At 40.6% G+C, this 25,214-nt stretch overlaps 1 protein-coding gene across 3 annotated transcripts in view; it reads right to left on the reverse strand.

The window, feature by feature from the left end:
* Nucleotides 1–744: 744 nt before the first annotated feature.
* Nucleotides 745–25,214, reverse strand: part of SSR1 (signal sequence receptor subunit 1) — a 37,855-nt gene continuing 13,385 nt past the window's right edge. Inside the window, exons 8-9 of one of the 3 annotated variants that reach the window (XM_027602708.1) lie at nucleotides 14,906–14,969; nucleotides 745–881 (exon numbers count right to left, since the gene is read on the reverse strand). In XM_027602708.1, coding sequence (XP_027458509.1) covers nucleotides 857–881; nucleotides 14,906–14,969 — 89 coding nt within the window. In that variant the 3' untranslated portion in view covers nucleotides 745–856. Of the gene's footprint in view, nucleotides 882–10,977; nucleotides 14,970–19,486; nucleotides 19,543–25,151; nucleotides 25,167–25,214 lie in introns of those variants that run through there. The other 2 variants (XM_027602710.1, XM_027602709.1) reach the window with 2 other exon arrangements.

Genomic DNA, 25,214 nt, shown 5'->3' on the forward strand with positions numbered 1-25,214 from the left:
CCCCAGGGCCTGGCACTCAGCAAGAGAGTCATACTTGTTTGTAGGCCTTTCAATTCAATTTATTTCAGTCCAATTCAACTCAATGCAATTCAACTTAATTCGTGCCAGCATCATGGAAGAGCCCGGCGGAGCCGCTTAGGAGCGCCAGCCCGCGGGAAGCAGGCCTCAGGGCTGGTGGAGGGACCCCACTCACTGATCAGGCTTGGGGACTCGCGTGCCCGGGGAGCGCTGCTCAGCGCTTCCTGCTCCCGAGGCCCTGCCACGTGCTAGGTTGCCCAGCCCCCTGCGAGGGCCCTCCTGGCCCAGCTCCTCTTTGACCATTTCCCTAAGATGAAACTGGAAGCTGCTAAGGTATGTGTCGCAACCATCCTGTCCCAGGAGCTGGTGAGTGCCCTTCACCCAGAGCTGCCGGTCTCCTGAGCTTGGTCACCGTCTATGTAATGGGGAAACAGCAAGCTGAGCTGAAGCCATCTACGGCTTCTTGGGTCCTACAGTTCGCCTGGTCCTCGCTGGCGGGTAACCCCGCCCCCATCCCACCTGCTGACAGGGGAGGCCCGATTTACCAGGATCTCTCCACCCAGAAACATCGCCCAAGAGCTGTTAGTCAGAAGCCACAAAGCCCTGGCCCCACAGCCGTTCCCGGCGGTGACTTTTCAGCGGGAGCCGGGGGGAGGATCCAGCTGAGCAGGGTTGGTGCGGTCCTAGGCGTCACAGAGAGCAAAACGGTGCAGAAAGATGGCCAGTCTCCAGGACCCCCACGTCCGGGGGGTTTCCTGCAGCAGCCTGGGCGGAGCGTGCAGCCTTGGCCCCTGGACACGGGGACAGGGCAGAGGCTGCAGGAGAGGTTGATGAAGCATCAGTGCGTCTCCCTCCTCCTGCGTCTGAAACAACAAAGGAAGAGAGTGACCTCCTGAGAGGCTTCAGGACAGCCCTGGGATCACATCCTACCCCGCGGTGCAGCGAGGGGCCAGAGGTGACAGGGCTGTGTGCCTGCCTCCCCCCCCCCGGCCCACGATGCTTCCTGCTTGTTGGGGCCAAATATTTCACCTGATCAGAGACCCAGAAACTCTCCCCCCTGCCCAGCCTTCCCCCAGGAAGAAACAAATGGGAACATCTAAACATGGGGTTCAGAGTTTCTTAAATTGATCCATCCTGGGAGTCCTCCAGAGGAAGGATAAACACTGTGCCTCTTGACTGGGATTTAGTGAGACTTCCATGCTTTCGGGGAGAACCCAGCGTACGCGGAAATAAAACACTTAGCCATGCTCCACGAGTAACGCAGAAAAAGCCACGAGGCCCGATGCGGAGAGAGCTGGGGGGTTTTTGCTTTGTAAGTGAACCAGCTCCCGGATCCTTTCACTCATCCTTTCATTCACTCAGCAGTACGTGGAGAACCTGCGCTGCGCCAGGCCTGGACCCGGAGCAAGAGGTGGTCCTTGCTCTCCCGGAGCTCGCGGGGTGGGGGGGAGGGGGGCGGACAGGCATGCCACCACCAGGATTCAGTCAAATCGCCCTGAACGGCCTTAAGGGAACAGCGACCCCAGACCTAACTGTGGGTGCCTGGAACGGGGAGTAGGGAAGGCTAAGGAAGCTTCCTTCGAAGAGGTGACCTGAAAGCCGAAGTTGGAAAACTAAGACCCTACCTTTCCCAAGTCATCAGTACCAACAAGGGCAGTTAACGGGACAAGCCAGCAGCAGCAGGTGCCTCCTGACTCACTGCACTGAGAAGGTTCCACGTCACTTCTGTGCCGTTCCTGCCAAAAAGGCAGAATCTAAATCTGTTCACAAGGAGATAGCACACAAGCTCTAGCTGGGGGACACTCTGCAAGGCCCATACTCCTTAAGAACGCTTTAAAAGTCCGGAAAGACTGAGGGAAGGGGTTTCAGGTTAAAAGAAATTAAGGAGACGTGACAACTAAACATAACTCGTGATCTACGAGCATCCCTGAGACAATTCGTGAAGCCGACCATTGCTTGTGGATTAGAAAACCTCGCATCGGGGTTACATTTCCTGACTTGGATAACTGTCACTTGGTTGTGTAAGAGCGTGTGTTTGTAGTTAGGACATAAACACCGGTGTGTTCGGGGCAAAGGGGCATGTCTGCAATTCACTCTCAAACAGGTCAGCAAAAGTGTACGTGTGTGTGTGTGTGTGTGTGTGTGTGTATCTATGTGGCAGAACGTTAACGAGTAATGATCAGGGTGAGGGTTAAGGCTATAGGGAATTTGTACTATTTTGCAACTTTCCTGTAAGTTTGAAATGCTATCAAAATGAAAGGCTACCCCCAAGCTGGGTGCTCAGCCAGCAGGAAGGAGCCGGGTGTCGGCATCCTCCATCTGAGGAGAGGGCCAGGGGGTGGCAAGGGTGTGGTTGCGCAGGAAACAGGCAATTCAGCCGGGGCGGGGGGGGGGGGGGGGGGGAGTTCAAGTTCAAGGTCAGGACTAGTGAGATCAGGTTCGAAGGTCAGGTGTAGGCGTACAGTAGAGGATTGGGTCTTGGTCCTGCCGGCTGTGGGGAACTGTGGCAAGGTTTGAAGCAGGGGAGGGCTTGAAGGGACTAAGCCTGGCAGGACATTGGGTCAGGGCTGTCCCAGCACTGCAGGCAATGGCCAGTACCCCGCCCCCCCGCCGCCATGTGGGGCAGCTGTGCTTGTCAAGTGCAGGAACTGAGCTGAGAGGAGAGTGGTAAGAGGTGGGGGGAGGGTACCTGTAAAAAGGGAGTTTCCTGTGGCAGTGACTGCACTGAGACAGGAAACACTGAAGGAGAAAGTGGTTTAGGGAGGAAATGACCAGTTCCCATGTTGAGTTTGAGGTGCCTTTGGGACACTGATGTCTGGCCAGTGGGTCTGACGGCCCCAGGAGAGGTGAGGGTGCTGGGGCATCGTACTGCCCGGGTCCAAATCCTGGGTGGCCTTGCTATCTCAAAAGCTGGGTGACAGTGGGCAATTTGCTTTCTCGATCTCTGCCTCCATTTCTTTGGCTGTAACACGATGGGATTAGAACCTTTCTCATAGGGCAGGGGGCCCTGGCAACGACATGAGTGAACACAAGTAAAATGCCTAGAAGAGTCCCTGGATCACAGGAAGTGCTCAAAGGGTCAGGCTCTGCCGCCTTCAGCTGCCCTCTGGGGCATCCAGCAAGAGGGCAGGAACGATAGGAAGGGACAAGTGAAGCAGCCCCATCTCTGTACAAGCAGGAGAGCACTCAGGGCCTGGCAAAGCATCGCTGTCTGTGGTACAGTAAATGCCATCCTGCCATTCAGCAAGTCAGGGGCTCCCAGAGGCAACAGGGCAGATGGGCTCATTACTTTGCACCAGGCAACGCCTTCGTGGGACCCCAGGCTCTCCTGGGGCATGCCGCAGTATGCGGGAGCACTGGGTATGCTCATTATCAAAATACAGATTCCTGGGCCCCAGCCCAGAGCAAGAGTCAGAAGTGCTGGGCACGACGCCCTGAACACTGCACTTTAAGCGCGCCTCGCCCCTGCAATCTTCTGGGCAATTTGCATTTGTGAATGCCGCCTGAGGGCAAATAACTGTTGAAGTGATGCATTTTGGAGGGAGAGAACAAAGGGCAATTCTTCCCATCCTTAATGACAATTATTTTGGACCCTTACATTATTCAATAAAGCATGTAAGATTTTAAGTAGCTAGGTGTTTCCCATCATAATAAAGACAGTGTTCCCTTGGGAAAAAAAATTACGGGAATATTTTAGAAAAAAAATCCAGACAGGTTGAAGTGGTTATTACTACTTTTTACTTTAACCTGCATAAAAGATGCCTTTCAACAAAGGAAGGTCTCTTCAAATACGTGGACTATCTATCATAAGGGAAAGCAAGCAGATTTTTTTTCTAAGATCATCTGGAGAACAGAACTGGGACACAGACCACGAGGAGGCTGATTTGGGTTGAAGAAAGAATTGTCTAATAGTTGAGCTGTCCAAGGATGGGAGTGGGAGCCTGGTCCAGCAGAGGCGTCCGTAGCGGGGGGGGTGACGGAAGAGAGTCTTGCACTGGGCAAAAAGCTGGACACTTGACATATAGGGAGGCTATGTAAATATTCACTGAATATTAGTAACTAATAACTCTAGTACTATTATCCCATTTTACAGAAGCAGGCTGAGACCAGGTAAGTGGCTTGTTTAAGGTTATCCAGCCACTAAATGGGTGAGCCTTGAGTCAAACAAAATCGAATTCCAATAGCTATTAACCATCTCATTGCATGGATGTCCAAGTGAAAATATTTGATTAGTTCATCTCAAGTAAACGTGTGTGTGTGTGACGGAGGCGAAGCAGAGGGGTGGTTGGCCAGCACCACAGGCGACGCACAGGGCTGTCTTGTACAGCATTCATCGTTCCACTGACAGGATCATTCAAATAACTTAAAAATCCGAATCATTTCACTGACATCTTAGCAAAAGCAGTATTTTTCACTTTAATTTGATGCTTCGTTTGGGGTGGGGGGTGGAGTACAAAGGCTGTTTGGGTTGCATCAGCTGGAGCAGTAGTTTGCTTTAGGAGAGAAAAATGCCTAACACAGACTTGTCTTCTTCCCAGTCCTTCTTCACCTTTTCTAGCAATGCCAAGGGGCAGCCCTGCTAAGGAACCCTTCGCTGCTGTACCAACTGTTAGCAGCAGAGGGCAGCAAAACACACCCATGCAGACAGGTATCAAGGCTGGCCTGGGAATAACGGTTACACTGTCAAGGGTTTTCCTATCATTTGGAGAATTCTAGAAGAAGAGTACTACTGATTTAAAATTACAAAACCCAAAACACAGAAGCAAGTAATTACTCCCTTATTACAAACTTAGTAATCAAAAGGATCTTAACACAGCTAGTCTCTTGACATGAAATACCACTTGAACGGGGCTTGTACTTCTATCTTCTTCAGTCTTTCCTCACGGTGATCTTCTAATGGCTGGTGAGCAGCTTTTGAACACCTACGATAGCTTACTGAATTGTCTCAACTTGCTATAATTTGCTAAGTTATACAAAAAATGTTAACCGAAAAACATTTCAGGTTACGATTCAGTTTGGGAACTGACTTCATTTTGAAGCTACAGCTGTGATTTCCCTATTGTTTCACTTCCTTTTCTAGAACTCACCTACGGGATTTCACATGAGCCACACTTACAGCAATTCTTGGGCACTTGCTTGCCAGTCTCCTGAGTTTTGTGTTGGCAAATGCTTCCTGCTGGAGCTGCAATGTACAACCAAGAGGCCATTCTGGCCTCTTCTCTACAACCCTCCAGGTGTGGTTGTCTGCCACATGAGCCTGGAAGTCTTGTGCGGGTCTGTACAGATGAAGCCAAGACTCGGGCACAGCAACTCAACCTATTTTCTCCTGGGTTTTCGGGGAATGGTGACCGGGCTCCCACCTGGAAACCTTCCATATCACAAGGGAGACAGGATCATGTGAAGGTTCTGGACACGGACATGTCTGCGCTCTGGTCTCAGCTTTGTCACTTAGTAACTGAGAGGTTTTCACTGTTACTTGTGTATTCAGGTTCCTCGTTTACAAAATGAGAATATACCTACTTCACTGCATGGCTGGGATAATAATTCATATTTATTAAAACATTTGTCATGTGTCAGGTACTATTTTAAGACTTGGTGATCTGGTAAATACAATTCTTCCAACGGGTGACAGACAACGGAAGAACAAGGTAGTCTCAGGCCGTGGTGAGGGTAGATGGACAGTTAGAAACCGTGCTGGCACGCAGATGCTGGAGTTGATTCCTCGGACGAGGGCAGCGGGCCGGGGAGGACGGGCAGGTAAGGATCACGTGTGGGCGGGGACCTGGGTGGAGGGAATCGTGGCCAAGGCTGGGGGCCAGGGGGGCAGCAGAGGAGGGGTGAGGCCGGGGAAGAGCCGATCCCCGCGGACGACGGTGGTCTCCATGTTCACGGGAGTGTGACTGGAGGCCAGACGAGGGACAGGACGGGACTCACTGGTCAACGTGGGCCCAGGGACTGGGAGGCAAAGGGTGGGGCAGGAGGGGCCGCTCTCAACACAGTGCCTGGCACAAACTCAGCTGCGGATGTAGTTGATTAATTAAAAAAAAACAACTCATGGGAAGCTGGAGTTCCTTTAAGGAAAAAAGGAAAAATACTCTCAAGGATTTTCCACCAATAATCTTATCAATTTTCTCTGAATATGTAAAGTGAATCAATACATCCAAGGTTTTGAAATTGGCTCATTTTCTGAGCTACAGCGAAGCTGCCCACAACCATTGTGATTATCATACTCATTGTAGGAGGCTCAGATAAATTTAACATTTATTTCCTCCATTATAAAATAGAAGCATTTTGAACATTTTTGAAAAGGAGAAATAAAATCTACCATACCACAAAAACTGCTTTAGCATCTTGCATGTATATTGCTCTTCGGACTTGGGACTAATCTGACATTTATTTAATACTGAGTGGTTCCAAGCATTGTGGACAAGAAATTAAAAATGCTTGTTCTTACTGTCCTAATATTTTTTGATTCCTCATTTTTTCCTTTAGGAAAGACTAAAAACATTACATAGCTACACTGTATCTCCAAAGTTTTTTGGAGCTCTCCATACTTTTTTTATGAAGAACACACTTATTCAGCTCTATCGCTTACAATAAATCTTGAAAAGGAAATTCTAGGTACTGACTCATCAACAAAGATGAGGAAGTTAAATCAAAGACACCTCTCTGCTTGTTTAAAAATGTGTAAAATTAAGGTCAGGATATGTGGTCTGTACAATTACTGGGAACCCAAACTCTCAATATGTGTGTGAGTGTTGGGTGGAGGGGTGTCTTATGACCATCACCTGAAAAGTGAACTAGTTGACAAACAGCACAAAAGTCATATTAAATCATCTTTATTCTAAAACAAGACTTTGTTCCTTGAAATGTCAGAATTTTAAAAGCAGAAAATGTGTGAGGCTTTTTTCTTTTTTGCAAATCCCAGGGGAAAATTAAGATCAATATTGTACTACTTTTTTTTGCTTAGTATTTCGGATTCACTTTGTGCTTCTAACGTTTCAGACCTAGCAATAATATGCAGTGCCACTTTAGGTGTACTGCGGACAAATACTTTCAAGACCAGCTTTAACGGAGGGATATGTAAATTTAAAAATGCATTTTACAGGACAGCAGACCGGTTTAGGTGTGTTTTGCTAGACCAATGGAAGTAACAAAGAAGAGGGGTACTCTTGGGTTTACCAAACTGGAAAAACTGTGATTTCCGGATACTCGTAGAGCAGGAACATTTCTCAAAGGCGCACAAAAAAGTTATTGATTAATCAGGCCCACTTTCATTAAATAGTCCTGAATGACAGCCAGAGAACATCCTTAGACAGCCACCAAATAAAGCCTGAGGAAGAAAGCTGTCATAAATAACCTGATGATAATATGCCAGAAATCACATTCCAAGTTTGAAAGCACTAGAATTAAAATAGCAGACCCAAGACCTCCTGCAATGAATTAGGAAATATAAAAAGAAATACCTGGAACCAGAGGTATTTTGCCTATAATGAATGAGTTCAGATGTCTTTGAAGTTCTGAAATTGTTAGATTATGAAGTGGAGAGAACTGCAATCTAATTTAACTCATAGCAGAGCTAAAATTAGTAAGAATTTATTAAATGCTTATGTGCAAATGACTGTACTTGGACTAAGATTTCATATTGGACAAATGGGAGCCGTGTTACTGGAGAATGGTGAGAAGTTAGATTGGGGAGATTTACAGAGGGAAATAAATATTTGTGACTTGTTTGTTTGGGGTTACAATAGAAAGTTTAAGTGAAAACGAGTCTCAAGCAGTTAGAACGGCACCAGGAAAATAAGTGAGGGCTGAGGTAATAAGCAGTTAGCAGATAAAGCTCTCCAATGCGAGTAGAGAGAGAAGTGTAAAGAGCCTGAGTCTGGGGTTTGTCAGTGGGGAGAAGAGAAGGAGGCAGGAGCATCACAGAAGTGAAGAGGGACTTTTGGGGGAGGCTGGTGGTCAGTGAGTTAATCGCACAGGTCGAGGCCAGAGAATTCGAGTGCAGAAGGCTGGCTAATAGGGAACCATGAGATCCCAAGAACAGCTTTCTGGGACAGAAGCTAAATTGAAAGAAATTTCAAAGACTGAAAGCCTAGTGAAGAAAAAGAAGGCAACAGCCTAAGAGATACTTTGACAAGGAGAGAAAACAACAGAACAGGAATGCAGTTAGAGGGGCAGGAGCATCATGCAAAAGACTTAAGACAGGAGGGTTTTTGTATAGGTGTGCACGAAAGGAAAAAAGTCAGAGATGGTGAGGACGATGGCAAAGGAGGTGCACATCTGCAGACATTAGTCTCAAGAATCTGAAAGACAGGATTGATGACAATGAAGAAGGCCCTGTAACAGCTCTGAACGCCTTGTGCAGACAGCCCATCCAGGATTTTTCCTTGAAACCAGACTATCAGGCCATCAGCCACGTGAAAAGTCACCATAGTGACCAAAGGGTCACAGGATCTTACCAGTGGTTCCCGAAAGGAGATTACTCCCAGGTAGAGGCTTCAGTCTAAACCAGATGTGGGTTGCCCAGGTGGAATTCAACTAAGGAGTCAAGCTAGGCCACTCTCAAGACTACCGCGTGGGGTCCTCCTTCTGCCACTACCATCTCTGCAGACGGCTTCAGGACAGGCCGACCACAGCCTGCTCTAGATCTTGTTTCTCCGCTGAGGGGAGACACAGAGTGCTGGCAGCTTGCAGTGGCGAATGGAGATACATAACCAGTATTTTTGGCCATGAAAAGCTCACTCGATTATGAACAGTTTGAGGTATTAAATACAAGACCTTAAAATACACGTGACTCTAATAATAAACTGCTCAGGAGAGTTCAAGGAATGAAGTCCTGTTTTTATGTGTACTGAGGACCAACAACTTTAAATCTTTTACCTCGGATGATGGCAGCAGGTCCTCTTAAAAGAGCCACTGTCCAGAGTATTGATAAATCTATCTTGACTTTTGGCTGTGATAGCACAAGAAAATAAGAAGGTATCAACCTCAGAGAAAATATCAAGCAAATCCTAAGCGATGCAACTAGAACACAGGTAGGTAGATTTTGTGTGTGAATGTGAAGGTGCTCCCTGTCCGAGAATTCACAGGTCTTGTTCCAACAAAGCTGGAGACAGCAATGGACCAAATCTGCACCATGGGTACCTCTGGGCTCCTTGAAGTGGTTGCATCATGGATAATGGGCTTAACTAGGGTAGTTGTGAGGATTAAATAAGAATGTATGTGGCAGAACACAGAGCAGATGTTTGATATACCTGCTCAATGTGAACACTATGCTTGATGAAAATATTTCTCATACTCCTAACATGCTTTTAGAACCTCAGCACCTATTTTGACAAATCTAAGACGATCAAATGGATTTCTGAAAATACACAAATAAGACTGATTCTCTTTGGGTAGCCCTGTGTGAAGCTCAAAGAAATTCTGGGAGGAATTTAAAAAGATGTTTTGAGCAGCAATGCCATCACTGGAAAAACATGGCAGCCGCCCCAAGTGTTCTGAAACAGATTTCTCAGTTTGATGGGCAGGCTCTAATAGATTACAATAAAACTCTCCTTGGCAGCCCTATTGCTCTGGTTCCTTATTATATCCAGACAGCTAGCCACATTACATGTCCATCTTAAGACTTTCACTCTTTAGCTAAAAAAAAAATACCATTATTTAGCTTTCCTCTACAGAATTTAACTACTATCCATGTTTAAGCCCAAAAAGTACCATATACACCTCCCACTCATATGCTTCACGGGATGTTACAACAATATGGAGCTTTACAACAGCAGTAGCGATCACTTACATAGCTTCCGATGCGCCAAAGTTCTGAACAGCTCACAACTCTAAAAGGTAGGCACCCAAAACTGAAGTCAATGAGATGATGTAACTTGACTCTGAGAGAGCTGGAATTTGAATCCAGGCAGCCACAGAGGAGTCCATTATATACCTTAGTTTTTTCTGGGTTTGCTAACTAAATTTAAGAATCACTTAATAACATTGTATTAAGGGTTTGGAGGTAACAATTTGGGGCACTTCAAGTATCTCTCAATTTAAAAAGAACACATCAAGACTCCACAGATGAGCTGCCTTCTCAAGGTCACACTTTAGTGGCCAGGGTAGACTACATTCCCAATCCAAAGGCTAGCAAACCATACCATCTTTGTTCAACCTCAGAGAATTACCAATGATACTGGGTTATCATCAGGAACACGTCTAAACACAATCCCATGGAAGAATGACAAAAGAAAACTGGCCCACATTTTCTCATTCTTTCTTTAAACACTTGTGATAAGGCTTCCACATGAAAACTGCAAGCTAGAAACTGGGGATAAAACGCAAATAAGATGCAGAACTCACAATCCGCAGAGAGACAGACATATCACCCAAGGCGACAGATCGTCACAGGTACTATAACAAAAATCTACGTAAGGGTTGATCTTCAAGTTTTCTAGAGGATATTGTTTTTTCTTTTCTAATGCTCCATGGTGCCTCTTAAGGGACATCCACACTTGAACAGAAAGAAGACAGAAGCCTAATCTACAATCCCAGTTTTGTGTAGTTGTATAACCCAAGAACAAGTACAGTTGACCCTTGAATGCGGGCTTCGGGGCGCTGATTCCGGCGCAGTCAAAAATCCACATACAACTTTTGACTCCTCAAAAACGTAACTACTAAGAGCCTACTGTTGACCAGAACCATTAGCAGTAATATAGTTGATTAACACATATTTTGTATATATATTATATACGATATCCTTACAATAAAGCTAGAAAAAAAGATTAAGAAAATCGTAAGAGGAAATACATTTACAGAACTGTATTTATTGAAAAAAATCAATGTATAAGTGGACCCATGCAGTTCAAACCCGTTCAGAGGTCAACTGTACTTCACTCTCATCTTTTAACATGAAGATGAATCTTCAACCCTTTAAAACTTGAAAATCCAGCCAAACTATCAATCTTAAAATGTTTTTGAAGACCATGATTTTGTTAATCAAGGGTATTTAAAGAGGTGTCATTATCAAGATTAAATAGGGTACCGTGGATAACTGAAGTATATAAAAAATTTCAAATTATATGTATACACCACAAACACACAAATTGATTTATAACAGCTCAGAAGACTCACTGGGGTTATTTCATAGTATTCTGGAGTTGAGTGGCATTTATATCCTACTGTATAGTACAAATACAGATAATAAGTACTGAGTTTATTGGAACTTTTCAGTTGCTTAATTCTGGAAAACCAAGTATTTGTAAGCTGCCCAAATGCTTGGTTTTATAAAATTTCCATCTTAAACATGGTGCAGGGGAAAGAATGTGGGAGTTTTAGAAAAAGCTCTGAATCTAAATTCAATATGTAACACCTTACGCAAGCTACTTAAAATTCAGGAGGTTTTGTTTTTTCCACCTATAAAGTGAGAATCACCTTCCTTCAGTTGCTATGAAGGTTTATTAGAAGATGAATGGAAAGGCCCAAGAGAACACAATCCATGGCTGATGTTATTAATAAATGAATTCCTTTTCTAAAAAAGCAGCTAAATGGTACCAGAACCTCAAGAAATAATTCCAAAGTCTGAAAAAGGGAAAACTCCAGAACTTCAGATTACATATAGAATTAATTACTATGAAAGTCTAGGCTTTTGTGTAAACAAATAAAATCATACAAATATTAACTGGTACAGTTCTGTAAGAGGCGTAAAGAAAACTGTTGAGAAGTCTGCAGGTCAGTTCTGTTCTTGCCTCGTACTATCCTAATACTCTACTTTATGCTAGTAGTGAGGGCCCGACAGGTCAGGCTGCTCTTCACTAAGCTGGAGATATTAGTTCAAAGTAGGATTTTATTTAGTAAAACCAGAACAAATGTATTGATTTTACAGCTATAAATGATGCTGTCCAAAAATGTGGCAAATTATTTCAAGTGTACGTGGAAATACAGACTTAAATTTTTAAATTTAAGCTAACATCTAATTTTGGAACTAAAATAAAGAAAAACCAAGGATTGTAACCTATCAAAATCCTGGAGAGACAATGTGTATTGCCAAGTTCAAGGTAAAAAAAAAAAAAAAAAAAAAAAAAATTACATCATTATTTAAATGCACTAACCAAGTTTCTTTTTTCTTCAAACCAAGGGTATGGATATCATTGTATCAAAAAAGATGAATGCTGTATGAGAGACTGACATATTACATTTACCTACTACTGTATCTCCAAAATAATGTTCAGTCATTAAACAAAGATTTCAAGGTCACATTACCACCATTAACTACTCCTCAATAGAGGCAAAGACAAATATAGGCTAATGCACTGCAAATACACCTTTCAGGCAGTGGCTTTTTAATGTTGGGTTTTTTTTTTTTTAAGATCTAAATTTGCTTTTTCCTCCTATCAAAGTCACTATTTTCTGAAACTTATTTAAAAACTACTTTATAAAATCAAGTCCATGTTCCTTTTCTTCTGACTTCTATCTTCCTCAGGATCTTGCAGGTCCCATTCCCACCCCAGCACCCTGCTCAGACAACACTTCAGAGGGCAGGGGTAGTCTGAAAAGTCACTCACTACATAAGACCATGAAATGAATGATGAAGCTATACAACGAAAGCAAGATCCATGCTTTATGAACACATTATTCTCACATGTCTGCGTGACAGGTTTGATACACAAGATTCTTCGTTCATTTTACAGATTCTGAAACCAATTAGCTCAAAAGGTGAATTCTGAAACCATGGTTGGTGTAGCAAATGAATATATCAAAACAAACTTTAAAAACTTCATCCAAATATTTACATTTAAAAAAGACATTTAAAAAATAGGCTACTTATTAAGTGTGCTTGAACAAACCATGTGTGGAATTGAATTCCATTCATTACGGAGTTAGTTTTCTGCTAAACACATACTGATACTATAGAAGACCCTGGCAGTTGAGGATTTAAGTTTTCAACTGTTCCCAATCGATGCTAAAAAATAAAACATGACAAATGTTTTCTGAGGCACTAATTTGAACCTCAGCAGTGGAAAGGCTAGCATGTAAGGCAAATTCCTTAGGAGTCAGACGGGCTGGCACCTGTAACTCAGTGTGGCTTTGCCAATGCCTAAGTACCACCGAGTAGTCAATGAAACTGTCTAGAAACCATTTAAATTTTGTAATTACACCTCACTGCGTTATGTTCTAATAGTTTCACAAACTTAGGAATTCACAAAACAATGTTTTGAAATATATTCCTTGAGAAGGAATATAGGAGGGTCTCCTATATTACATTAAACAAAAAACATGCAGTTTTTACAGCTCATAGAGCTTTTTCAAAATAAGCTACTGATCATACAGCCCAATTAAAAACTCAAACACTTTATATTACAGGTATAGAATGTTTATAGTTCAGCAACGCCAATATAGATAATTTGACACCTTAGCCCCTACTTGCAAAGTGATTAACAACTATACAATAATAACTTCTATTCTATTGTCATAGGCTTTGGCTCAGATGTTTAAATACTTAAAAGAACTTGGTAAGATTTTTTGTTTGTGTGTCTTGTTTTGCTGTGGTTTCATGTGGGCATGGGTGGGGATTATAAAGACGAGGGGGGAGGGGTCAGTTCATTGTATTAAGACAGATCAGGAATTAAATAGCCACTAGAATTTCATTTACCATTTCTTTACAAAATATATGTGGGAGAATATGGCTTAAAAGCAGAGGGGAAAGGCCTCTTATCTGTTCATACTATTTTACTTTACCCTTTATCTAGTCTGACAATAATGCCAAACTTAATTTACTACCTAGGACAAGAGTGACTCTAACAGGATTTTATAAAGTCCAATTTAATTTTGGTTCTGAGATCTTAAGTGCTTAAAATTTTGGAATTCTTCAGATTAACTATTTAAAAAAGTTTTTCTGAACAAAATACCCAAAAGATTAGATAAAAACCAACTGGTTAACTACTTAAAAAAATAGCCAGCTTTTTTCTTTTTTTTTTTTTACAGATTAGTATTACTTGTAATATATCTCTGCCCCTATAAACTGACTTTTTGCTTAGTCTATAGACACAGACAATTTTTCTTAAGCAAGATACTCCTATTAAGGAAAAAATGATTAAAAAAAACAAAAAGAACTAAGTGGGTCAGAAATAAAACAACAATGGGTAACACAACTCAGGTCCCACAAATGTACCAGTTTCTTAAAAAAAAAAAAAAAAAGTAAAAAAAGAAAAAGAGGGTGAGGTGGTTTTATATATCAAAATCAGCAGAATTCTCATGCTTCACAATTTTGTTGCTAGAAATCCCCAAATTCCTTGGACTCATTTGGGAAGTTTTCTGAAGGTGCGCATTATAGTAAACAGCAGCAAAATACCAAAACAGTTCTATTGCTAAAAAGCAGCTACTCCTGTTTGTGCCTTTAGAATACTAGTTGTAAAAGAGCAACAGTAACAAAATACTAATTTGCGCCATCAACTGGATTTGAGCAATTCTAAGAAAGAAACAAAACTGTTTTCTTTAAAACAGTCTAAGGGAGGACATTGACCATCATATTGAACAAATATTGAGTTTTGGGGGAAATATCAGAAAATGTCAAAAAGAGATAACAGCATTATATTTAGTATTCTAAAGGCAGGCTTCAGGTAGTTCAACAATGATTCTGGTAACACCAACTGCTCACAGACATACACACGCACACACATAGATTTTAATGGCTTAAAAAAACCCAAATTTGTTACTTTAGAAAAATGAATGCAGTGCATTTTCAGTAATATTATCGCCACAGACTCTGATGGCTCAGTCCACACATAAGCAGTAGTTGCCTTCTATGGTGATATGGCTTCTCTGCACTAACTCCCATCAGGCCGAAAAACATTAGGGCAGGTTAAGTAAAGACTGAATTGTTGCACAAAGGGACATTTACTCATCAGATCCCACTGATCTCTTCTGTGCCCGTTTCCTGGGCAACCTTCTTGGTGAAGCTTTATCTGGAAGAAAAGAGAAAGTTTTAACTTGCTTATAGTAAATATGATGGATTCAAAAGACCTTTAAAAGGCATTTTTCTTCAACTTTACTAAGTTTATTTATTTTTATTTATTTGAGAGAGAGAGAATGAGAGAGAGAGAATGAGAAAGAGAGAGAGAGCATGAGAGGGTCAGAGGGAGAAGCAGACTCCCTGCTGAGCAGGGAGCCCAATGCAGGACTCGATCCCGGGACTCCAGGATCATGCAGGATCATGACCTAAGCCAAAGGCAGTTGCTTAACCAACGGAGCCACCCAGGAGCCCCTACCACTAAGTTTAAAAAAAAAAAAAAGAACATGTGCAAAAAATACCCTAGTAATAAATGCCTCTTATCTAGTATAAGTTGTTAAACTAACCTTTAAAATAATCCTTCAAGAAGTAACTCAATTCAAATGAAACTTTGTGTGATCAGGGTGGGAAAAGGTTTAATCTCGGTTACTCGAATCCTGAAGCCACCAAGCAAAATCTTAAATTCTACAATTTAATATGTTTATACGTGCATAAGTAAATGCTTTAGAAATAGTGTCAAAGGTATGAAATTTGCAGCTTAAAAACACCTATACTGGCTACAAATTAATATTTATAAATGCGGCCATGCAGTTTGCATAATTTTTGGCAATTTCATAAATTTAGCTGGAACGAACAGCAGGTTAAAGGAAATTTTTAGACAGAACCAAACCATCCTGCATACACAAGCCTACTTTGTATACTTTTTTCTTTTTATCTCCTTACATTAGATTCCTAGTGGGTTCTATTACACAAAAGCTAAATTGGTGGTGAGTTTCTACTCCTATCCAGTACGAGGAGTCACCTGTGTTTCTTTCAGGAAGGCTATCTTCTTCTCTGACCACTACTTTTTTTATTTCTAGGAGCACTTTACGTGTAGGAAGTTAAGCCCTTCATGGTAAGAGCTACAAATTATAATTACTTTTCCAGCTTTAAAAAAAAAAAAAGGGCTGGAAAAAATATTAACACCAAAAGTATGGGGTTTATTTTGTAAGCATTTCATGAACAATGGTATAAAAAAATAGTTACCTAGAAGATCTTAATTTTTATTTTCTAAAACTGCCAGATCACCATAACTATATTTTAAAAATACACAATAAATGTTTATCAAGAATATTTAGCAGCTAAATTCTTTTTAAAAAATATAGAGTTAGTGACTATGAAATATTAAGACTGAGTTTGCAAATCACATGAAAACTGACCTCAGTACTTTATTAAGATAGGTTAGTTAATGATGTGTTTGGGGGGCTCAACTTACCCGAAATTGAGCATAGAAGCATTTCTGTGATGGCGAAAGCCTACAACTTTCATCAGATTTCAGAAAGGTTAGACTAAAACTATTGCCTTTATGCAACTGACCAATTACTAGATACTTTAAAATAAATACACTGAATATGATCTTTGAGGATTCAAAAAGTACTTTTAAGTAGGCTCCACGTGGGGCTCAAACTGAGATCAAGACCTGAGCTGAGATCAAGAGTTGGGCGTTTAACCAACCCAGGCACTCCTCAAAATGTACATTTATTTTTTTAAGATTATTTATTTGAGAGAGCAAAAGCACACGCAGGGGGAGCGGCAGAGGGAGAGGGAAAAGCAGACTCCCCACTTAGTAGGAAGCCTGACGTGGGGCTCAATCCCAGGACCCTGAGATCATAACCCAAGCCGAAGGCAGACACTTAACCGACTGGGACACCCAGGTGCCCCCAAAATTACTTTAGAATTGAGCAGCCACTTTTTTTTTTCTGTCATCCTACTTCTGACTTTACTTGTGGTGTGACCATGTTCATTATAATCTCAAAGGAGAAAAAAAATTATAAAAAAAAAGCAAAAACAAAAAAATCTTATTCCGAGCATTCCAGTAACTTTTTTTGTGTATGTACTTAGCTGTACTATAAGTAGTTGGTTTGTATGAGATGGTTAAAAAGGCCAAAGATAAAAGTTTCTTTTTTTTTCCTTTTTTGTCTATGAAGTTGCTGTTTATTTTTTTTGGCCTGTTTGATGTATGTGTGAAACAATGTTGTCCAACAATAAACCGGAATTTTATTTTGGTGAGTTGTTCTAACAAAAAAAAAAAAAGAATTGAATAGCCATCTGTGTGAATGTAGCAGTTACTATGAAGACTGAAGTCAGTAATCAGCATTTCACAACAATTTCAACCACCTGTAGCAGAGTTTTAAGTAGAATACATGAAAAAGAGCTGCAGAAGACCTGCAATGCCTGTTTCAACACATAGCAATTGGACTCCAGGAAGGCAGCCAACTCTGCCTACCTTAACAGTAAGTCTAAAAAGCTCCATCACCTGCCCAGCACAGAAGCAGATAAATGAGAAACAGAGTAAGATAGCATTCTAGAGTCATTTGGCTTTTGGGAAAATGGCTCCAAATTCCTCAAGGGCCTCAAGCAGCATTTTACTTCAGCAAAAAACAGTAACAGATGTGTGTAACGATGCTTTTGAGCCCAAGAAAAAAACCCCCTCTTACCACTTGCCCCACCAAAAACCCTGAAAAACTATTTTTAAAATAGTTTTATTTATTTTATATATATATAATATTATTTAAGGCCAAATATTTTAGCTTTTAAGAACAAAGCTTAAACTGTATGAAACAAGAAATCACTTAACTGAAAGAACAAAAAACACTGGAACATGATGTTAATGAGATTCAGTAAATGGGGCAGATCTGAAAATGCCCACCCTTTTAAAGGCCCTTTTAAAAGAAAGATGTTACAGAAAGCCACCTAATTTGTGGAAAAACTGCAACTTTTTTCATTTTTAGAAAAGACAAAGGCAATCTGTTAGCAGAAACTTAAATTAGTCCCTCACCCCGCCCCTCAGACTGCACAATCTATCCCATTTCCTATCACACCTGGGGGAGTCATACTATATAAGTAGCTGTCAGATGTTTTTAATTAATGAGATAAAAATTGCAAGCTTTCTAATGGATTCCCGAGTTAAAAGAAAGTCAAATTACACGAGAGACTTCATCTTTGTAAGTTTCTGATTAAGGCTGCCTTATGTATACATTTAAAACGCTAGTATTAAACAAAAGACCTATAATTTTCTATTAAAATCACCTAACCTGTCATTTACAGTTAAAAAGACTTGAGGGAAACGGAAGCACCCTAATCTGAAATGAAAAACATATCAGGAAAAAAGGTATTAGTAACAGGCTGAAATCATTTCAAACCACCCCTCCTTCCTTTACACTCTAATGAGTGAGACAGAGACAAGAAAAATCTCGTGCCAAATTAAACAGTGGCCCCTGAAACCTATTTGTCCTCACACTACCCCTCTCCAAAATTCCTGGAAGCCTGAGAGACTTCTACTACCATGCACACCTCCTGCTCCATTATCTTCAAAATTTCTCTTGGTTTTCTCCATTCTGTCCTCAAATATGCAAAGCACATGTCTTATCTTTGAAACATCAATTTTTTCCTAAATTATCTTCAATTTGGCTCAACACCTTTAAGAAAACCACGTTCAAAGGGTGGTTCTCAAAGTATGGTCTGGACCAGCAGCCTCAAAAATCACCTGAGAACATGGATTAGCAAATCCCTGGGCCTCACCCAGACCTACTAGATTGGAAACTCTAGGGGGTGGGGCCTAGCAAGGGTATGAAGCTGGCTAGGTGGTTCTGGTGAGTGCCACAGTTTGAGAACTACTGCAGTAAGGAATCAAGTGTTAAGAGAACCAAAATAGGGGCGCCTGGGTGGCTCAGTTGGTTAAGCAACTGCCTTCGGCTCAGGTCATGATCCTGGAGTCCCGGGATCGAGTCCCGCATTGGGCTCCCCGCTCAGCGGGGAGTCTGCTTCTCCCTCGGACCCTCTCCCCTCTCATGCTCTCTCTCTATCTCATTCTCTCTCTCAAATAAATAAATAAAATCTTAAAAAAAAAAAAGAGAACCAAAATAGAAGCATACAAAATTAAGTAAAAATATTATTAAAATTGAACTGAAAATATGAGTATGATTTCAGGATTTGAAAAAATATGTATTGTCTAGCTCAGTTCACAGAATGGACCTAGAAACAATATCATCCAGTATCAGTGACATTCCTAAAGTCTAGATTTTTTTCTAATATCCAGGAGTCCTTGGAGAAACAGCTTGCTCCATACCTAGAGCAAGTACAAAATGTCTAGATTATCTTGTTGAGCCAGCAAGGAAGGGATCATTCAAAGATCCAAAGGGTAAGATTGGAGGCAGTTCAAAAAAGACCATCAGTAAACCCTTCTCAGCCTTTTGGTTGAGATCAAGCATAAAAAGGCAACCAGTAGTCAAAACTGTACAATATGAACATCAAAAAAGAATACAGCTGACTAAAATACACTGATTCTATGAAAAACTGAGTTTATACATGATAATCAAAAAACAGAGGAGAAAATCAGAAAAAACTCATTTGTCACACTGGGGTGGCTTTTAAACTAACTCTTTGAAAATTGGAAAATAAAAGGGAAAAATTAAGCACTTATCTTCCTTTTCCTATAGGAACTGTCTCCTATGAAGTAACCAAAACGTCCCAGTTGATGAAGGAGAGCTCTACTTCACAAAAGAATGGCAGTTAGTAAAAATCAAAGAAATTTCAATTAAAAATCATCACAACTTCTGAAACATTATTGATTCATGAAAGGATTATCAACTGGTGAATGGTTTACAGAACTGGGTATCTGTATGATGCCAAAGTAGTATCACAGAGATAACTTGTAGGTTGCAAGCAGAAACAACCACCCTTTCTTTCCTGGTTACATGGGAAGATCATGTGGCTACTACCCTAATCTAGGGCTCAATTTAGCATCATTAATGATGGGGACAATCAGATACTGTTTCTTGATGCGATGCAGGGAGAAGTACTTTTGATATATGCTATCAGCCAAAAATGATTCAATCTAATCAAACCTATAGATTTATCTTCCAAGTTAAAGAAATTTTAACTAAAAGGCACGAGGAGAAAACAATCAAGAGAAATCTGGAACATGGGACTTTCTCGAATCTCATTCCTCAGGGTGAGAAATGGGTCAGCCGCACTGGCATCATCTGGGAGCCTGCTAGAAACACCAACATTTAGGCCCCAGCCTAGAGCACCAGAATCTGAACCTGCACCATAACAAGATTTTCAAATGATCTGTACACATATTAAAATTGAGAAGCCACTTTCCACAGGTCAAGTGGCCAATCTCTTGAGCTGCTATACGTTAAAAGGGAATTAAGAGAGAACCACCAGATTCAATGCATCATCCTATATTGGAAAAACCAGTTGTAAAGGATATTTCTGAAATCACTGAAGAAATTTCAACATGATTATTTATTAATAAATAAGTCATTAGTCTTTAAATGTGATGTTATTTCTGTCAGGAAAAGTTATTTCTTTGTAAATCGAAATTTTTTTAGAAGTAGCATGTCACTGTAAAAAAAATCTACACTCTAAAAGAACAAATAATCAGAGTGCCTGGCTGGCTGAGTTAGAAGAGCATGGAACTCTTGATCTCAGGGTTGTGAGTTTGAGCCCCACACTGGGTGTAGAGATTACTTAAAAAAAAAAAGGGGGGGGGCAAATAATATTTTTACTAATCACATGTATTTTTTCACACCCTTCTTCCTCAACTTCTGTGCCCCCAATTTTTAAAAATTTTTTATTTTATTCAAGTTAAAATTTTTTTTTTATTTAAATTTTAGGTAGTTAACATACAGTGCAATACTGGTTTCTGGAGTAGAATTCAGTGATTCATTACTTACATACAACACCCATTGCTCATCACAAGTGCCCTCCTTAATGCCCATCCCCCACCCACCTCCCTCCATCAAGCCTCCGTTTGTTTTGTATCATGAAGAGTCTCTCATTGCGCCCCCAATTTCTGAAATGGACTCAGGACTCCTTTGATTTCACAGGATGAGGCTCCAACTAGGACCTCTTAGCTCCCAGGCTTTGCTAGAAGTAGTAATGGTGAGAAAGGACTGATTATGTATGAGAGTGTTATCTGCCTTCCAGCTATTTTCAAATTCCAGTAACAATTTATAAATAACATGCCTCTCAAGCCTGTAGAGGGCAATGCATCAAAACCCCGAATTTGAAAAAACCTTTATCACCTTAATTGGAAAATCAGATTATCTCAATGTTGTTTAGAAGCTTCACTGTTATTTATGAAGTTTCTTCAAAATGAGGGCTTTCATGTAAATGGAAAAAGGAATACTACAAGTGTATTTGGTGGTAAGATGTGGTCCTAAAACAAAATCAGATTTTGAGCAAGAACGCCAAGTACCATTAAAAAGCATTTAGTGACTTTAGCTCTATCCATCTTTGAGTCTTCAGTTTTCCTGGGAAAGCAAATGGGCTTCAGAATGAGACAATCCAGCTGTGAATCTTAGCAAGTTATTTCCTCAGTAGCAATTTCTCATCAGTAAATAGAGACAGCACCTCACACCTTGCAGAGTGAGAATGCCCGGTACAAGCAGGCGCTCAACAGAAGTTTAATTCTTTCCTTCAACAAGGCCTCCCTAGATTTTAATATGGTCCCCTTTCCTAATTTAGAAGTTGTCCTTATTATTCACTCTATCACATATCACATACCATCTCTGATTACTCAAATATTTCATATATGTGCTTTATTTTCCTCAGGTAGAAATGTAAACTCCCAAAAAAACAGTAATATTCTTTTCATTATACCCGCTCAGAACCTAGCATAGTGTTATGACAGACTAAATACTTGACACTTGCCGATGAAAATACAATCATAAACACAAACACTCTGTAAGTGTAGTAATTCTCAGCTTTAAAGTTCACGAACAACAATGTCAGGGAGAAAGATACTATAAAACCACCCTCCCCCACAATCTATTTGTCATGTAGGAATTCTTTGGGAGGGGTGGCTCCACAGCTTAGAGTGACTTTCCTTTTTAACTGTGACTTTTAATGCTTTTCAAAGTTTCAACCAATTCTGTATAAGACATTTAAAATTTAACTATTTTTGAAGAACCTTTATTTTAAACATACCAGACTGCATAATAATTTTGATGCATTATAAAGAGACCACAGTCTACCCTACAACCCAATTCCATATTTCGCTATGATGAATATCAGGATAATATGGAAAACTTGTCCTTAAAGAGAAAAGATTAAAGATTTATTTAAATTTGAAGGTAAATGATTTCACAGGATCTCAGCTACCACCTACGCTGAATGTCCCAATGTCTCCAAATCTTTTAATTCTATTTTTAAGTAATCTCTACACCCAAAGCAGGGCTCGAACTTACAACACTGAGATCAAGAGTTGCATGCTCCACAGGCTGAGCCAGCCAGGCGCCCCCATCAATGTCTCCAAATCCTGATTCACCTCTGCTCTAAATACAACTTTCAAATGCTTACTGGACATCCTTATCTGGGCTCCTTATGATCAACAGATCTAGTTCCAATTCCTCTCCCCTCATGCATGTGTGCTACTCTTCCTATATTCCCTAACAGTAATGGGATCATCTTCCATCCAGATGCCTAAAACTAAAAACTATTTTTCCCTCCTTTGAACATCCAGAGAAGTCACCCAAAGCCCAATCTACTCCAATTCTGAAATACCTTTCTAGTTTCTTTTCCTCCGCGTCACTACTGCTTTAGCTTAGGCCCTAAGGATTTCTCACGTTTTATTGAAATCATCTAACTGGTATCCCTACTTCTAGGAGCTCCTGCTTGCTAAACCATACAACACACAACTATGATAATTTCTTTTAAAAATATAAATTTGTTATTTCTTTGCTTCAAAGTACTGATGGCTGCCTTTTACCAAGAAGGAAAGCCAAGTCCTTAGCACAGCACATAAAACTCTGAAGATTCCTTCTCACCTAACTTCTCTGGTCAAAAGTCAACTTTTATCAGTGACTCCCCTACTCTTTTCTAGAGGAAGAAGGCCCCTCCTATGCTCTTACACTTTGTACCCACTTTTAATAAAGGAACTACCACACCGTAATTATGTTTCAATAGAGAAAACTCCCTGAAAACGATAATGAAAACAATTCACTTTGTAACCCTGGAAAGGACATGAACAGCCCATTCACAAGAAAGTAGATAGTAAGTGGCCAATATATATGTGTAAAGAAGCCAAACCTTATTCTTAATTGTAAATGAAACATTTTGTACCATACCGCCAAATTAAAACATTTGGTAATACTTAATACTTGAGAAAGACTGGTGAGAGTGGAAAAGAAATAGGCAATATTGTACATTGCTGAGAACATAAACTATCTTTTGGAAGGGAAATAGGGACTTTTCACAAAAATAAAAATAAAAATGTATATAACCTTACACCTATTTTACTTTTTTTTTTTTTAAAGATTTTATTTATGAGCGTCTGGGTGGCTCAGTTGGTTAAGCGACTGCCTTTGGCTCAGGTCATGATCCTGGAGTCCCGGGATGGAGTCCCACATGGGGCTTCCTGCCCAGCAGGGAGTCAGCTTCTCCCTCTGACCCTCTTCCCTCTCGTGCTCTCTCTCTCTCATTCTCTCTCAAACAAATAAATAAAATCTTTAAAAAAATAAATAAAAGATTTTATTTATTTGACAGAAAGAGACACAGCGAGAGAGGGAACACAAGCAGGGGGAGTGGGAGAGGGAGGAGCAGGCTTCCCACCGAGCAGGGAGCCTGATGTGTGGCTCCATCCCAGGACCCTGGGACCATGACCTGAGCCGAAGGCAGCTTAACGAGAGCCACCCAGGCGCCCCAGACCTATTTCACTTTTAAGGAATTATGTATCCCAGGTAGGGGGGTGGGTGAAAGAGGAGGAGGAGGTCAAAAGGTACAAACTTCCAGCGATAAAATAACTAAGTCATGGGGGTGAATGGATACCATGATGTCTATAGTTTTTAATACTGTACTGTATATTTGAAAGTTTGCTAGGAGAGTAGATCTTAAAAGTTGTTACAAGAAAAAAAAGATTTGGGGTGTCCGGGTGGCCCAGTCAGTTAAGTGTCTGCCTTTGGCTCATGTCATGATCCCAGAATCCTGAGATCAAGCCCCACGTTGGGCACCCTGCTCAGCGGGGAGTCTGCTTCTCCCTCTCCCTCTGCCGCTCCCCCTGCTTGTGTGCACGCGCTCAAGTAAATAAATAAATCTAAAAAAAAAAAAAAATTTTTAACTATGTGTGGTAACAGATGGTTAATTAGACTTACTGTGGTGATCATTTCACAATATATACAAATACTGAATCATTACATTGTACATCTGAATCTCATGTTACATGTCAATTATCTCAATTAAAAAATAAGAAATTATCCCATAAATATTTATATAAAAACATTCATTATAGTTTTAAGAATGAAAAACTGGAAATAATAAGCATCCTTCAATACAGAATAGGTTTATCATGACACATTTATATAAAGGAATACTATCCAGTTATTTAAAAAAAATGAGGTACATAAATCACTATCATAAAAAAAAATCCAAGACATAAAAACTCGGGAGGTAGAACAGCATATGCAGCACGATGCCACGTGTATAAAATATTCACAAACGACATATGTGCTGGTAAATGTACAGAAAATATTTAGAATAACAAACACCTATTATTTATAGAAAATGAAATCAGTGGAGCCAGGAGGTGATCTTTTCCACTTCTATACTATTAATGTTTTTAATATGAGGTCATACTACTCTTATAATAAATGTTTCTAAAAAGTCCATTTACGGGGACCCAGGGTGGCACAGTCGGTTGACTATTGGTTTCAGCTCAGGTCAAGATCTCCAGATCCTGAGATCAAGCCCCACATCAGGCTCCACACTCAGCATGGAGTCTGCTTGAGATTCTGTCTCCCTCTGCCCTTCCCTGCACTAGCTTGTTTGCTGGCTCTCTAAAGTAAATAAATCTTAAAACAAAACAAAATAGTCCATTTACAACTGGAAGAAAATAGTCCTACATTCTTTCATAAAGATTAATATTTTAACTAATCTTATACATAATGAAACTAAAATATATGTTAGGTAAACCACCAGGCAATGTCTTAGGTTTATTCTTTCAAACTACAGTGGGTAGTTAGTAGTTTTTCTAATAAATACAGTGCTAGGAAACTGTTCCATTACTCATTAAACTTACTGTAAAGTATTCATATGCTATACAAAATCCAGTACTATATATAGCAAACACCATTAAAAAAATTAATTGCCTCACCTCTTCTACTCTGCACTGAAGCAACAGAAAAAAAGAGACAGGAAAAGATTAGGAATATAGAGA

The sequence above is a fragment of the Zalophus californianus genome, chromosome 7, assembly GCF_009762305.2.
Source record: "Zalophus californianus isolate mZalCal1 chromosome 7, mZalCal1.pri.v2, whole genome shotgun sequence".
NCBI lineage: Eukaryota > Metazoa > Chordata > Mammalia > Carnivora > Otariidae > Zalophus > Zalophus californianus.